This window comes from Protopterus annectens, chromosome 5.part0 (genome assembly GCF_019279795.1).
Source record: "Protopterus annectens isolate FY-2018-M chromosome 5.part0, PAN1.0, whole genome shotgun sequence".
NCBI classification, from domain to species: Eukaryota; Metazoa; Chordata; order Ceratodontiformes; family Protopteridae; genus Protopterus; species Protopterus annectens.
The window spans coordinates 1,387,603,553-1,387,620,052 of record NC_056735.1 but is presented as its reverse complement, the minus strand read 5'-3'; the positions used below and the strand labels follow the sequence as shown (position 1 = coordinate 1,387,620,052).

Below are 16,500 nucleotides of genomic sequence, written 5' to 3'. Positions count from 1 at the left end.
TTATGTGTTCAACACCAAGTTAACCAAAGGTAGTGGATGAGGTTTTCAACTCCTTTGCTCATGGGTAAAGCTAAACATTCAATTTCCAAACTTTGTAATGTTGACTATATAAATTATGTCAGAGTTAAAGAACTTTTGCTTGCTTGTTTGCTGTACACTGACACCAGAGCCACAGAGAAATAAGTTTAGAGAATACAGATTAAAGGCAGATTAAAATATTACTGAATATTCTGCAGAAATCTGTAGTTATTTTGACAGATGTGTGAGTGGATGTAAGATCACCACAAGTGAAATGGTTGCAGATCTTTTGGTGAGAAAACAAGTCCTTATCACTATGTCTAAGGACATGAGAAGTTGGGTGGCAGACCAGGAGTGAAATACTGCTGAGGAGACGGGGAGGCAACAGGACTTTAACATAGCTAGCAGGCTGCAACAGCATTGGGGGAAACCAGCACTGCACAGAGGTTATGGTTAGATCTTTTAAATGTAACCAAATGTGACATATACAGTCTCACTGTCCAAAGATGCAGGTGGTAGAATAAAGATCTCAGGAAGCATCAAACAAGAATAGTACAACAGTGGTGGGTTGTGTACAAACAACAGCTGCATTTAACTACCCTGGTAGAAGGGAAGGGGCCATTACCAAAAGTGTTACAGACTCAGACATAACCATACTTAAGCATTTAGTGGTTAAAGAGGAGAACTATTCTCCTTGGCAGTCAACACCTGTTAGGCTCTTATGTGGGAAACCTTTCCAGGTACTTTTGGACAGAATCATGTAGAACATGGAAGGGGGGTGGACAAGGCAGCAAACAAGTGGCTGTGTTTGAGGACATTTCTACCGGTGTCCTGATAGGGAGCAACTTTGAAAGTATGGTACAGTACTTTTTGTGCAAGCTGTTGCTCACACTGATTGGAGCAGCAATAGGAGGAGATTCAGCCACAGCCCACACCTTCATCTGGGGCAGGTGATGTGGCTACTTCATAGATGGAGCTGGTTAGTAGCAGTGGCCCATGATCTGAGCCACAGCACAGAAAAAGTACAGGACTTTGATGGAAGGTGGGGGGGGGGGGTATAAGTGATAGTAGTCAACCAGGACTTGAGTCCTCACCGGCAGGTGGTGGCATATTTCCTTTGGAAGGACAGTTGGCAAGGGTTAGTAGGGAAGAGCTGAAGCATACTCAGCTGTCAGATCCTACTTTGCAGACTTGAGGAAGGTGGCCACAGAGCCTCCACATACTCAAAGGCAGAGGCATTTCATAAAGTGAGACAAATGAATGCTCCCCTCTGCCCAGACTATAAGGTAGGTACTACCACCAGAACACTCCAAAGTCAGCTACTCTACGGCTCTTACAAGGGTACCTAATTATACTGAATAAAATTAATACTAATACAAATGGTAGTGTTTGACCTATGCAGCAAGGCCTTCAGTAGTGGTCATAATGTCAACAAATAAATACATGTACTCTAAAATGTTAAAATATTCTCTAAAGGACCAGCCACAATGAAAAGTATAAAATATATTAAATAATAATAATGATAAAAGAACATGCAAACACTAAATATCTATTTACAATAAACACCACAGCTTCAATCACAGGAAATATTAAAAATAACACAGAGGGATAGATTCAGACAGATACAGAATAACAGTACTTAACTAATCTCACTATATTTTTCTGACTGATCTAAAGAATTACTATTCACTGGTTACTTACTAAAGCAAGGCAACATGAAGTGGGTGAGTGGTCTTCCTTCTTTGTCAGTTTCATTAAAAGACTGCCTTGAGACTAATGTCTCATCTACTATTAAAACATAATTTCAGTGCTGGATTACAGAATGACATCACACACAACTGGTCATCTGACTTCTTGTTCCCACACTACCTCCTTTTACTAGAAACTGAACCAGAATTTAGCACATGTGTGTTACCATACACACAGATAGAGCTTTGCTACGATGTGTTACAGCATCTGGAAGCTATAAAACCATTTCAAAAGCTTCCACCCTTCCAGAATAGCAATTAGTTCACCCCTAAGGAAAATACAGTAGGAGGATTCGCTCTGGTTTCTACATTTCATCTCTGGCTGCAATCAGAACTGTAAAATACAATCTTTATGGCCTACTAGGTATTGAGGAACTGTTTCATATGGTATGGATACTGTGGGACATCCGAGAACCCCAATTTCCACAAGTAAGACAGGTTTACTATTGAAATGTCGAACAGCACTACATCGACTGTACTATAGTCGAACATGGAAGTTTGAAAATAGTAATGTCATGCGTTTTAACATGGGTCGAGGTAGGGGAGATGTTTGTAGTTCTGAATAATACTGAACACCTACCTCGACCCATGTTAAAACCATTCCTAGATTGTTTTTTTGACGTCATTACTATTTTCGAACATCCGTGTTCGACTATAGTACAGTCGACATAGTGCCATTCGACATTTTAATAGTAAACCAGTAAGACATATATCCTGGTAGTGGTGGATTATGCCACTAGTAATCCAGAAGCATTGCTCTACTTTCCACTGAAACAGAGAAGATAGCAAATACTTTGCTAGACACTTTCAGCAGGATAGGTTTTCCTGTGGAAATACTGACAGATAAAGGTGCCAATTTTATGTCAGACCTACTGGCATGTTGTGGAAATGTTGTTGGGTAAAGCAACTATACATTTCTCCCAACCATCCACATATAAATGTTCTGGTGGAGAGCTTTAACTCTACATTAAAAGCATGTTGAGGGAATTTGTGGACCAGTTCAAGAGGAGGTGGGACAAGTAGCTGCCCCATCTTTTGTCTGTGCACAGGCAGATGCCACAGGTATCTATAGTTGCTTTACTTTTTGGCTAATGTATGGTCACAGGGTAAGGGGAGGGCTGGATTTAATTAATGATGAATGAGACAGAGAGTGTGATTTCCAAAAATAATCAGTTGGGGATTATGTCCTAAACAACAGAGCTAGGCTTAGGGAGCTCATAGGGATGGTCTAGGAGCACCTACCACAGGCACTACAGCATCAGCAGAAGGTCTAGGATGACAGGACAGCCACAGTCAGAGTATTCTGTACGGCAGCATGCAATGGTACTTACTCCTGTGAGACACAACAAGCAGGCAGGTTGAGAATGTGTTTTTGCCACTGTAAAAAAGTGAGTGATATCAGTTATATTATAGAGGTACCGGGCAGGAGGTCAATGCCTAGATTCTACCATGTTAACTTGACAAAGGAATATCATGACAGACAGGCTGTGGTACTTAGTATCTGCAGTGAGCTTCAGGAGATGCCAGAGGGGAATCTGGAGGGAACCTTCCTTGGTGACACTTGGTCTGACATCTCAGTGTAACAGGTAGCCCTCTCCCTACAAGTAACCCATAACCAGGTTCAGGAAACTTGAGCAATGTTGCAGGAATTTAGGGATAGTCTTACTGGTGCGCCAGGGTGAACCCACCTGGTAGAGCACTACAAAGGCACAAACTCAGCAATCAATCAAACAATCTCCCTAAAGAGTACCTGAAAGAGTTAGAAAAACCTCTGAAGGAAGAACTGAAGAACATGGAACCTGCAAAAATCCAGGACGCCAACAGTCCCTGGGCCTTACCAGCGATGCTGGTGCCAAAGAATGAGCAGCACCTGGTTCTGTGAGGACTGCAGGAAACTGAAAAGTTAGATATTTTGGCTAAGCGACTAAGTAATATTAACTTGAAAAAGTTGACCAACATCTTGATGTTTATTAGACGAGGTGTACAAATCCCCAAATCAAGTGAGACCAAAAGAAAATGTTTATTCCCATTGTACTAACTTGCAACTGGATATGATACAGTGCACTTCAGCCAGGGGTATACTGCAGTTTATACCATGTTTATGCTTTCTGTTAGTGATTTATCCTTGGAAGAGACATGGCTAAAATAAAACTAGGTTTTGAACTATAACAGTGTGGAATTCTGTCTTTGCCGTGTGTACCTATGGTGAAAGTCATGTCAAATACAGAATGCATGTTTTGTCCACTGTATGAAAGCACTGAAGTAAGAAGTATTGGTCATGAAAGAGGAATCAAAATTCACCTAAGCTTGTGCCTAAGAGCACCATTACCTAAAACAGAATGTAGAGTGTGGAGTACCAGCCAGGAAAAAGCTGATGATCTGGAGAAAAGACTGAAAAAGCCAAATGTGTAGGTAGTGCACCTGGCAGAAGCAGACAACCTGAATCAAGATTTTTACTTGTGGAGCTTAAAACGTATGATGGTATTTTCCGAATGTAAGGATACTGCACTACTCAGAGTATACAATGAATAAAACTTTAGGAACCTGATAGCTAAATTCTACAGCTGAAAAAAATGGCATCCAAATAGGAGAGTTACAGTGTGATCTTCCTGTCTCTGCAAAGATGTCTGGAATTCAGTTCTGAGAAAGTGGGAATTACAAGCAGCTTGAAGGGGCTAACACTCTCTGTGTAAAGTGGGCAAGTTCCAGGCAAAAAGAACTCATCTCAGACCCAGGACCTAGCCTGCCTTGGACAAACCAACAGAAGAGAAGGAACTAGCTTTAAACATAAGGAGGAGGACTGAGCTGTCCAGCTTAGGATTCCCTGTATCTGCCTTTGATCTCTCTCTCTCACATCTTCTCCAGAGGAAAAGGTGAAGAACCAAAGCTGCTACAAATCAGAAAGAATAAGCTGAAGGGTGCCATTTGAAGAAAATGATACGGCCTAATAAGGACTATGACATTGTGATAGGATCAAGAGGTATACAAGGATATACCTTTGATAAGGTCAGGATGATGGAATATACTGGTCTGGAACAGCTGCAAATGTGACCGCTGAGAAGTGTGGGTGACACCAAGCAGGAAAATGAAGACTGGACAATGACTCTTGAAGAAAGCAGTCTAAAATGGTGGCAGACCCTAAATAAGAGAAACAAGAGACGACAGAATATTAGAATCTCCGTTAAGTAAAGTTGCTCAGACAACCAACAGCTGAAACTCAGGAAATGATGTTGTAAAGGACCCAACTATTATTTGTCCTTCTAGTCTTCTTTGGGGGTCATTTGTGGAGGGGCATGATTTTGGGACTTAAAACATTTCTAACACAAGTGCTGTAGGATGACATTGTACAGGAAGCACACAAAGTGTAGCAGAATTAAACAGTAGGCATAGCTAGACCTACTCAGAGGTTACTGTTTCAACTGAAGTAGAAAGCTCAGCTACTGTTGTATCTAGCAAAGGGCACAATATTCCTGCTTATTTAGTTTACAGTGGACTGGTTATGATATTAATGAAGTGATAATTAGTGAAAAGTTGATCAAAGGTTCCCTGGCAATGTTTACATGGGTGTACTGGTGAAGATCAATCAAGTATATAAGATGGCTCCTAACAGAAGTGCTCCAGTTCACTTTCTATAACGCTTTTCCCTCATGTTGGTAATGGGCAGAATACAGTTTATGAGGGCACATCATCAGTTTAACATGGCTTCTGCACTTAAAGTCTGTGGGAGAGAGAGACACTTTTGCAATAATCTGGCCGTATATCTTTCATTCATGGGAAAGATTCTTCACCCACATGCTGCTAGTGGAAGATAATATTACGGCTAAGAATGCCAAACGCAGCTGTATGCAGATAAATGCAGGGATTTGTGAGAAGTGACAGAGTGCAGGATGACTGTTATACCTGTTTTTTATCAGACATAGTTGAAGGCAGTCAGAATGTAGGACTGTAAGGAGACGGCATGATTGTAGAAAGGAGGGTTTACAGAGTTGGCTCTACTTGGGGAGGGGTAAGGCTGAAGCAGTTAAAGGACACAGAAGGTGATCTAAGAACTTGGAGTGCAGAGGGTACTCTTTCTAATTGCTGACTACATTTTCATGGACACATGCTGCCTGCAGGTGTAAGCAATTAATATTAGGAATTGTGAGTATTTTTTGTTGAGATAAATGAAAAATGTAAAGATATAATGATAAGCAGTTCGCTGAAAAATAAAGTCTGAAATTATGGGAGAGTGAAAAAGCAACAGTAGCCTCCCCAGGCACCTTAATACTTTAATGCATTTAATAGAATGATGCATAATTTAGTTTTATTTAAAGGTAGCCAGTGCACCTTTACTTGGGGCTAAAAGGCAATGTTTTCTGAAAGCATATAAGCTGTTTTTTACATCTGGGAAGGGAATAGAGATAAGGAAAGAAGAGACAGCAATCAGTGTAAGTGGAAATACAGTCTTGTAACATGCTATTTATCGTGTGTAACCTTAATTTTAGATTGGGTTTTGTACCTGTCGATTTGGGGCAATTGTTCTTATCTGAAGGGTTAAACTTCAATTTTGACAATTTACACAGTTTTTGTGTTTGTTCTAAGTTAAGAGGGAATGAGTGTGTTCTGAAAAAGCATTTTGTTTTTTTTGTTTGATGATTTTCATTAAAGTAAAAAGTCTTGAGAAATGTGACATAGGTGCAAATGGAGATGATAAAAACGACTGTATAAAAGATTAGACTGCTAAACATTAGTGAGTGCATATAAGACATACGTTGGAAATAAACATTCAAAAAATGCATGTATAGCTAGTGGTAACAACATCTTTTTATCATAATGGCTAATCAATCCTTCATACCTTCAGAATGTAAATGGTCTTACAGGTATAGACAAAAAGGAAGGAATATTGAAATGTATTAAGAAAAATGCTGTGTGCAAACAACAATGCTATAGGAGACCCATTTGGCAAGAAATGAGCATGTGAATTTGACAAAGAAAGGATTTCAGGATGGATATTCAGTAAAATGTCAGGGATAAAGGAAAAAGGGAGTAATAATACTGATTGCTAATGGGGATCTAATAGTGACAGAAGAGGAAAAAATGACAACAATGATAGATTTGTGGTTGTAAAGGGCTAATGGCAAGGAGGGAGGATTACAGTGGCATATATTTATAATCCACAAAACTACTATTACTTAATGACTGGGACTGGAACTTTATTTGCAAAATGAAGATGCATCAGGGGGACCTAGAAGGAAAAATATAACAAAATAGGATAGATGTCTGAAGAAATTTATGAAAATATCTGGTATGAAATAATGTACATTCTATTCCCCAAGGTACAATAACTGGGCTAGATGGGATATAACTTATATTTCACAGGAACAAGTGCATTTAATTGAAAGTTTCAGCATACATCCAATAACTAACGGTAACAATAACGGTCAAGCACTTATAAAAACTAAGATAAAAATGCAGGGCAATGAAGTAAAAATTATACATTGGTGCTTTCCCACCTACCTGTTAAAAAAGAGGAATGTGTGGGTAGTGAAAATTATTCGAGAGTTAGGGAAAATATTGGGGTGGTACAGCGGTTAGCGTTGTCGCCTCACAGCAAGAGGCTCTCCCATTCAATTCTCTGCTGGAGCGCCTTCTGTGTGGAGTCTGCATGTCCTCCCCGTGGTCGAGTTGACATTTAAAGACATGCAGGTAGGTGCATGTGTGAATGGGTGCGCCTTCTTTGAAGTCGGGCTGGCAACTCGGCACAGTAAAAATCCACTGCCAATCATTAGCGGACCAGAGATCTGCTGTGGCAACCCCTAACCAGGAAAAGCTGAAAGACATTAGTTTAGTTAGGGGAGATATCTTCAGAAGGAATAGCTAGTGAGTGGGATAAAATGAAAATGGAGTTTAAGAATAGGGTAAAAATAAAAGAGAATGAGATATAATTAAGAAGTAACAGGAATTATTTAGAGGGGATGACAAAGTTTAAAGTATTGCAGAATAATGGGCCTCACACAGAAGAAGAAGAAGAGAAGCAACTGCAGAGTGCTGAAGACAAAATAATGACGTATTTGAATAATATGCATGAGTTTAGAAAAATTGCTGTTTGGCAACTATTTTTGATAAGCAATTCCACAGCACAAAAGCTTTTATTATAGCAACTAAGGAAACAAAAATTAGAAAGACTCAAAGCCAAATGTAGAGTGCCTATGCCAAGAAAAATAACCCAAGATCCTTTACAGGTAGTTGAGATATTTTGAAGATTTTATAACATTTTATATAAAGCAAAGGAAAGTGGATACCAAGAAAGAGTACAAACAGAAATATTTATGGAAGACTTAATTATGGCAAGATTACAGGAAGATGAGGCTCAACTGCTAATAGTTAATATGCGAGTTAAAAATGGTGATGCATAATCAATCTGCAGGAAAGTCCGCAGGAAGAGATGGTATTCCTGTGGATGTTTGAATGTTTGCAGGGTAGAAAGTGATAAATATCTACAGGATTTTGTTTAATCGTATTTTAAAAGGAGGGGAGGTACCATCCTGTTGGAAGAAAGCTGTAGTGGCTGTATTACCAAAAGAGGGTAAGACCTATAATACTCAGCCACATATAGGCCCCATTTCAATTTTAAACCATGATTATAAAGTGTTTATGTCAAGACTAGCTAAATGAATGACATAGATGTTGCTAAAATTGATAGATAGGGATCAATGTGGTTTTGTGGAGGGGGCAAATATTTGACAACATTCAGAGAACAATGATGATCCAAAGGCAAGCAGAATATAAGAAAATGCCACTGTTGTTGTTGGGTTTTGATGCGGGGAAAGCATTTGACAGAGTACGCTGGGAGTTTGATTTAGTCCTGTAGAACAAAATACCATGAAAATAACTTGATAATCCAACTGAATCTCAGACCTGCCTCTTGACATACCTTTTTTACTTGTAAGAAATATAGGTTTTATAGTACAACATGAGATGAAAGGCTGAACAGAAGCAGGTTTAAGTTAATATAATGCTATGAACTTGGGCTTCTAGGGTTGGGGTGAAGTGTAAAAGTGTACTGATTATATTATATGTAGAACTAACATGACACGTTCCTTGTTTTTACAAGAGTGGGTGTTTATATTAATGCCCTTGGCTTAAATTATAAGTTTTTTTTTTCAAAACAGACAGCATTGAAAAATAAGACAAAATCATGAAAGCTATGAAAACGCCAATCTTCTTGCATCTGCAAAGATATCAGTATGTTTTTCCATTAGCAAATGTTCTCAGTGAGAGATAAGAAGTCTGTAGCTGAAGACAATTAGCCAGGACAATTCAGTATATTATGTTCTGAGTGAAATTTACACAGATTCCTTCATGCATTTGCAAGCTGTTGCTGTCTACTGGTGCAAGCAATTAATCCTGAGAGTTGTGTGCATTCTTTTCTGTGGGAAATGCAAAATTTAAATGTGCAATGACAAGTAGTTCAGTGAAAAATAAAGTTTTGAAATTATGGGAAGAGAATAAGAGATAGCAACCTTGCCAACAGCCTAATACTTTAATGCATTTAACAGAAAATTTCACCAAATAGTTTTATTTAAAGGTAGCCACTGTACTTTTTCGTAGGGTTAAAAGTTAATTTTTATGAAAGCATACAAGCTGTTTTTCACATCTGAGAAGGGAAAAGAGATGAGAAAAGAAAAAATAAACAATCAGTGTGAGTGAAAACACATGCTGTAGCATCCACTTTAGCATGGGCGACCTTAATTTTAGATTAGGTTATACCTGTGGGTACAGCTGTTGAGTTGAGGCTGTTGACCCTATCTGGAGGGTTGTACTCATTTGTTAACAATATAAATAGATTTGTGTGTTGCTTTGACTTTAATAGGGGATGGGTGTGTTCTGAACATGTATTTAATTTTTTTGCTTGAGAGTTTTCATTAAAGCAAAAAGTCTTGAAAAATGTTACACAGGATCAAATGAAGATGAGATGAAATGGTATAAAAGATTAAGATCAAGAAGTTTGGACTGCAGGTTAGAGACTGCCTACCCCATCAGGGACTGATATCAGAGTATAGGCAAAGATAAAAGCATAGGGGAGTCCTAAGTGAAAGACCTGCTCTGGTAGTCAAAGCTAGAACAGAAGCTGCTGTTAGAGGATATTTAGTTGGGTATATAAATGATTGCTTGATAACTATTAAGAACAAATCACAGGAGGTCAATAAAAAATTGGGAAGAGAGACTGGAAAACGATTTACAGATGAATAATGGGAAGACATGAGTGGCTCTCAAGTATGCAACAAAGTTCAGATGGTTTAAGACAAATGGTTGTATAGGTATTTTTATATCTCAAGCAGACTTTAAAAAAATGTTTCCTCAGGTAGATAGCAAATGTTGGTGATGTGACAAGGAAGTAAGGGGTGATTAGGAGCATTCTGATTTTTGAGAGTGTAGGGAGTTCACAGATTTTAAACATTTCTTACAAGGCACTTTATCAAGAATGTTTGGGGAGCAAATGGTTATAATTAAGGAGATGATTCTTCTGAGTTGGTACACAGGACCTGAATATTCTAGACATTGTAAGGCCTTACTAAGTTCAATGAAACTGAATTGCTAATAATACAAATCAAAATCTAAGCTAACTATAATTGAAGTACTGAAAATTCTAAATAGGATAAAAGAACTGGATGTGGGATCTTAAGAAAACAGAAGGATCGAATTATTTTGAAATAAATGGAATTTGTGGGAACAATACATGCAGAATAATGTTCAGCAGGAGATGAGAGGTTTAAGGTAAGGCAAGGACAGAGCAACTTAAGTAATGTTGGAGTGAATGCTAATTGCTAAAAAAGAAAACATATATATATATATATATATATATATATATATATATATATATATATATCAGGTTTATATCATATGAGCGAATTGCACAAATTGCGAACGCTCATAATATCTTACGTACCGGACCTCAAACTTCCTATTGTGGGGGGCTGTGCCCCCCGTACCCCACACTAAATATATATTCCAACTCCGAGATCGCACTACAGTGAGGAAAGGGCAAATATCCCATTCTTCACTGTACCGCGATCTCAGAAAAAGCACTTAGAGTACGTGCAAGAAAATAATGAAAATGTCACTATGATTTGTTTTCTTTTGTATTAATATATGTGTACCGGTCATTATGTAAACTGTGATGTAATAAAATGTTTATAAAAGATATATACATATACTACATATATTTAGGAGAGTTACACATTACAACATTGAGGACCCAGCACTAATATAAACAATAGGTGCAAATAGGAGTTAGTAATATCTTAACTAAGGTGTGCTTATTTGCTTTGCAGTACGCATCACAATACTATTCACAAACCCCACACACATTCACATGCGCTGACTTACTTGTTAGTTATTGCTTCCATGAATTCTTCTATCAAGTCATCATATTCCTTACCCCGGATTCTCTTATGCTTCAGGCCAATATACAACGGATCATTTAGAAGGGTCTAAAATACAGAAATATGTCTTTTAAAATTCTCGTTTGATAACTGATCATTTTTCAGTAACTCTGCTAATGAGAAATATTAAAATAAATAAAACAACACATTTGCAAACTAATTCAACAGACAACAATAATGAGCTACTTACTCCATGATATGAGTTACAAGTATTTTAAATGCTTAAAATAGCCTCTGTAGGGTTAAGACACAGTCTTGCATATCATGGTTCACCTTGTTTGCTCTAGCATAGACTAGATCCAGGCCTGCTGAATCTAGCTTTGTTTATATGCTTGTTGTTTGTTTGCTTGTTATTTCCCTGGAAGCTAATTCCACCTAATACGCAACTTCTCAGCGCTTCTGTGGATCACTAGTGATATCTGCATTGCTTACTGTACTTATTTCCTTGTTTCACTTGAAAGAAAGTTACTGTTTGTCGTTTTTGCATTTAGTTACTTGTAACACATTGCACTCAAGTTACCTGGCACTTGCTCACTAAAGCAATTATATAAGTCAGCACTAAAAATTAAAAGCACTACACCCTCACTCCCCACTGGCCCTTGTTTTCAATTAAGGATTTCCCAATATTATTCTAGCATGTCCAAAGGTCAGTTGTCAATCTCCTCCGGTCCAGCTGGTGAATCTGGGAATCTTGAGGCAATGTTATAACTGCCTCATGTACACAGATAACCCTCTCCTCCTCCCACATAACACAAATACTTGCGAGATGCAGCTATTTAGCCAAACTGGAGGCTGAGCTCTCTCAACTCAGGACTGGCAAGACCAGACAGGAGGAGAAGGCAACTACACACACCACAAAACCAGCCTCACATAATGCTACCACTCCACTGAATCAAACACATAAACACACAAAGACATACTCGAGGCTCTGAGTAAAATTTACCTAAACAGCAGAGGCCTCCAAAGCAGACACCCAAACAACTGCTACCTCAAGACACCCCACAAGCAACACATAAACCACAAAAGCGGTGTGCAAAGCAGTCACAGCCCTTAAGGCCAAATACAACACCAAACATACTTGTCATAGGTGACTCCATAGTCAGACACACTGGCGTCCCACTCACCAGGCTGAACAAGGAGAGGGTCACAGTAAGCTGCCTATCGGGCGCTAGAATCCGCCACATAACACAAGCACTCCACGGCAAGTACAAATATGACACAGTCATTGTCCATGCTGGTGTGAACGACCTGAGACGTACCTCCCTGGACTACATGAAAAGAGACATAGAGGAGCTCTCTGATTATGTAGCCCAGGCAGGTATGACCCTAACCCTGAGCAGTATCCTTCCTTCACCAAGAATGATGCCACAATATAGAGACAAGATGATCAGCTTTAACAATTGGCTTAATGTCTGGTGTCATTCAAAGGGGATCCAGTGTCTGTCTGCCTGGGATGACATGCTTGACAAGCCACGCTGCTCGCAAGGGACGGCTTGCACCTGTCACCCTGGGATTCCGGATATTGGCTAAGGCTCTTGCCACCCCCATAGTGCCTTTTTAGGCAAGGCTCAAATTCTAAACCTACCACCCTAGAAAACAAAAATGGGAAGAAACTGAGGGTAATGCTGCTCAATGCCAGAAGTCTAAATCTCAAAATGCATGCACTCGAGGCCCTTCTCAGTATGGAGAACATCGATGTCTGTGCTGTAACTGAAACCTGGTTCAAGGCTCCTGAGAGCACCCGGCACTATTAGGTTTTACCTCATATCATGCGTTCCGGCCCCAAAACCGGACCACACCACAAAAGGAGGAGGTGTATCCATATTCATAAAGGATACCCACACCTCCAGGTTGGTGGCAACGCACGGCTTCAGAAACCATCCGGTGCAACTAACCATAGGCAAAACTGCTCTACAAATTGTAGCATGCTACAGGCCACCCTCTCAAACTCAGGAACCCCACACAGCCTTCCTGAAGACACTGGAGGGTATAAATGTATCTCCAAACACCATCATATTGGGTGACTTCAACTACCCGAATATAGACTGGGAACATTACTCAAGCCCTAACTTTCTAGCCCAACGGTTCCTGGAGTTCATAAATTCAAATGCCATGGAACAGCTAGTCACTGTTCCCACGAGAGGAGAAAATATACTAGATCTCATTGTCACAAACATGGGGACAAAATGCTCCACACCGAAGTATATCCCTCATTGGTGAGATCTGATCATAAACTAATCTCACTGGAAATCCACATCCCGCCCCACCCCAAACAAAAAGACCATAGTGAAGAACTTCTCTAAAGCAAACTTCACACTACTCAAGACTGGTGTGGTATCCTTCAAGGCCCCTGAGCCAGAGGAAACCACAACCCAAGCTTGAAGCCCTTACAAATGCCTTCTATGAACACCTCCAGGACTGCATGGATCAGGCAATCCCAAATAAAACCAAGACTCTTTCCACAAAGGGCAAACGTCCAGTCTGGTGGACCCCAGCCATTAACAAACTTTACAATAAGAGGAGAAAGCTATTACATGATAGAACAAAATCCATAAAAGGGAAGTCACCCCTGATCATTATTAGTAAAAAATACGAGCACTCATAAAATCAACTAAGGCCAATTTTGAGAGAAAAATTGCCATGGATTCAAAGGACAATCATAAGGCCTTTTTCAGCTATGTTAGGAACCTGGGTGGAAACTCCCAGATATGCTCAGAATTAGTCCAAAATGATACAAAAATCATTGAACCCACAGACATTGCCAACATACTGGCAGACAGGTTCAGTGCAAACTTCACCCCCTCTCCCCCGCTAAAGGACAGATAACTATCCCAGTCGAGTGTAGCCTCCCGGACATCTCAAATGCGCAGGTGAAAGCTGCTCTCTCTAAAGCTAAAAACACAGCATCAATGGGACCGGATGGTGTCCCCGGCTGTGTGCTACACGAGCTAAATGAGGAATTAAACCGCACATAAGGCAGCTGTTTAATCTCAGCCTTACCACAGGATACGTGCCCAAGGAGTGGCGTGCGGCAACTGTGGTCCCACTCCACAAAGGCGGCGCCTCACGGACCCTGGTAATTACCGCCCCATAAGCTTAACAAGTCTAGTCTGCAAAGCTATGGAGAGGATCATAATGGAGCTCATAAACAAAGATATAGGGGACTTGCAGACATTGGACCCGACCCAGTTTGGCTTTGTCAAGGGAAGATCATGCCTTTTGAACTTGGTCGACTTCTTGAAACAGTCACCAAGGCCATTGATGAGGAAAGGCAGTCCATACAGCCTACCTTGACCTTGCAAAGGCTTTCGACACAATACCCCACTCGGTATTGTAGAAAAACTTACCAGCTTAAATGTAAACCCATATGTCACAAGATGGGTTACAAACTGGCTTAAGGACAGAACCCACAGGGTTAGAGTTGCTGGCGCTGTGTCAGACTCCAAGCCGGTCACAAGTGGTGTCCCACAGGGCTCGGTCCTTGGCCCCCTATTGTTTGGCATCTACTTCTCAGAAGTACAGGCCAACATGGGAGGACTTTGGCTGACAAAGTTTGCAGACGACTGCAAACTGGGCCATAGTGGAAAGTGCATCGGACACGGATATCCTTCATAAGGGACTCACAGAAACAGATAGCTGGTGCCAGAGCCATGGCCTGAAGTTAAACGCCAAAAAATGTATAGTCATACCCTTCGGGAAAAACAAGGTAACCCCAAGCTACCATATAGGTGGCAATCCACTAAGCACAGAAGAGGTTATCAGGGACCTAGGGACCCAGGTTGACAGTGGCCTTTCTTTTGACACTCACATTGCTAAAGTGGTTAGAAAGACCTTCTACATTGCCCACCTGATCATGAAGGGATTCACATCCAGATCTAGTGAGGTCATTGTTCCCCTGTACTCTTCACTTATCAGACCAATGATCGAGTACAATGCCCCATTCGGGATGTATCTCACCCGACATCTGCAGCAATTGGAGAGACCCCAAAGTTCCTCACCAAAAGGATAAAGGGACTCCAAAATCTGTCATATGCTGCCAGATTGAAGAAACTCCAGCTCTATTCAGTCGCATACCGTCTGCTCAGAGGTGACATGTGCCTGACATACAAGGCCATGTCCAACCCGGAATTTATGGACATGCTCCACCTCAAAAAATCCAAATCCACCAAAACCACTAGAGCAAGCGACTTAAACCTTAGCACGGATATAAATAGGACGTGCTGGAGGGATAGATTTATCACTCAGAGACTCCCTATGCTGTGGAATAAAATCCCGGTCCATGTGAGGCAGAGCACCTCGCTGACTCTGTTCAAGAGAAATCTAGACCTGTGGATGGGAGATCGTAGGTTTACCCCGGGAATCATATCTGTGTCACTGCTGGACAGAGGCACAACAAACTAATGGGCACAGTATTTTTTCATATAAGGGGTGGCGTAAGCCACAAAAATTTGGGCTAGGCTTATAAATGCCTTAGGGCAGATAGCCTAGTATAAACCTATGAACCTATGAACCTATGAACCTATGACAGCATTAGAAGAGGTGTGGAAGAAATTGCAATAATCCATTCATTATTACCCTTCGTGAAGAAACAGTTACAAAAGTAACAGTTTTAGAGTTCTTTGCTCAGCGTTGCATAGGCATATTTAATACAACTGTTCACACGCTACTCTGTTCTGCAGAATCCTGTAATGTTTCACTGTCTACAAGCTGTAGTCTAAAATTGTAAACACACATAAAATGTTAATGAGTCACTCTTTGCTTTGTATTGTTCATATCTGCATTTTGTATATGTTTATGAAATATAACCTTTATGGCCCAAAAATGTAAATTTAGTTTTACAAATGAACTTTATGCATTAGTTAAAAAAAATAACCCAGAGAAAGAGAAAATACACGTACTGTTCTGGGACCATCAAGGCATAATAACAGCTTATATTTAAATAAACTGTAAGATATCAGTTTAATTACTTAAATTATCTTAGAAAACTCTGCCTTGACAAAAATGTAGTCCAGCCTATGTTTAATTAAGATGATATCTGCAAAAACGGCTCAGATGCTCAACATTTCCTTAACCATCAGATTGCCAAAGCTTCAGCTATACCACTGAATCTTACAAATTTCATGTTAACTCGTTTATATGATGTGTACCAGTATGTGCAAATAACTGCAGTATCAGCACTTTATTAAACAAAATAAAGTAAAGCACTGCAGCACTCACCATCAAAGATATAGATTATCACACTTTTATTATGGAAACGAACAGATAAGCGCTTTCACGTACCGAAGTACGCTTCATCAGATCTACTTAGA

The 16,500-nt window shown here is 40.0% G+C and overlaps 1 protein-coding gene across 1 annotated transcript in view; it reads right to left on the bottom strand.

The window, feature by feature from the left end:
- ME3 (malic enzyme 3) overlaps nt 1–16,500 on the bottom strand; it is a 1,533,849-nt gene that overhangs the window by 598,447 nt on the left and 918,902 nt on the right. Inside the window, exon 11 of the mRNA XM_044071202.1 lies at nt 11,136–11,239. Coding sequence (XP_043927137.1) covers nt 11,136–11,239 — 104 coding nt within the window. The remainder of the gene's footprint in view (nt 1–11,135; nt 11,240–16,500) is intronic.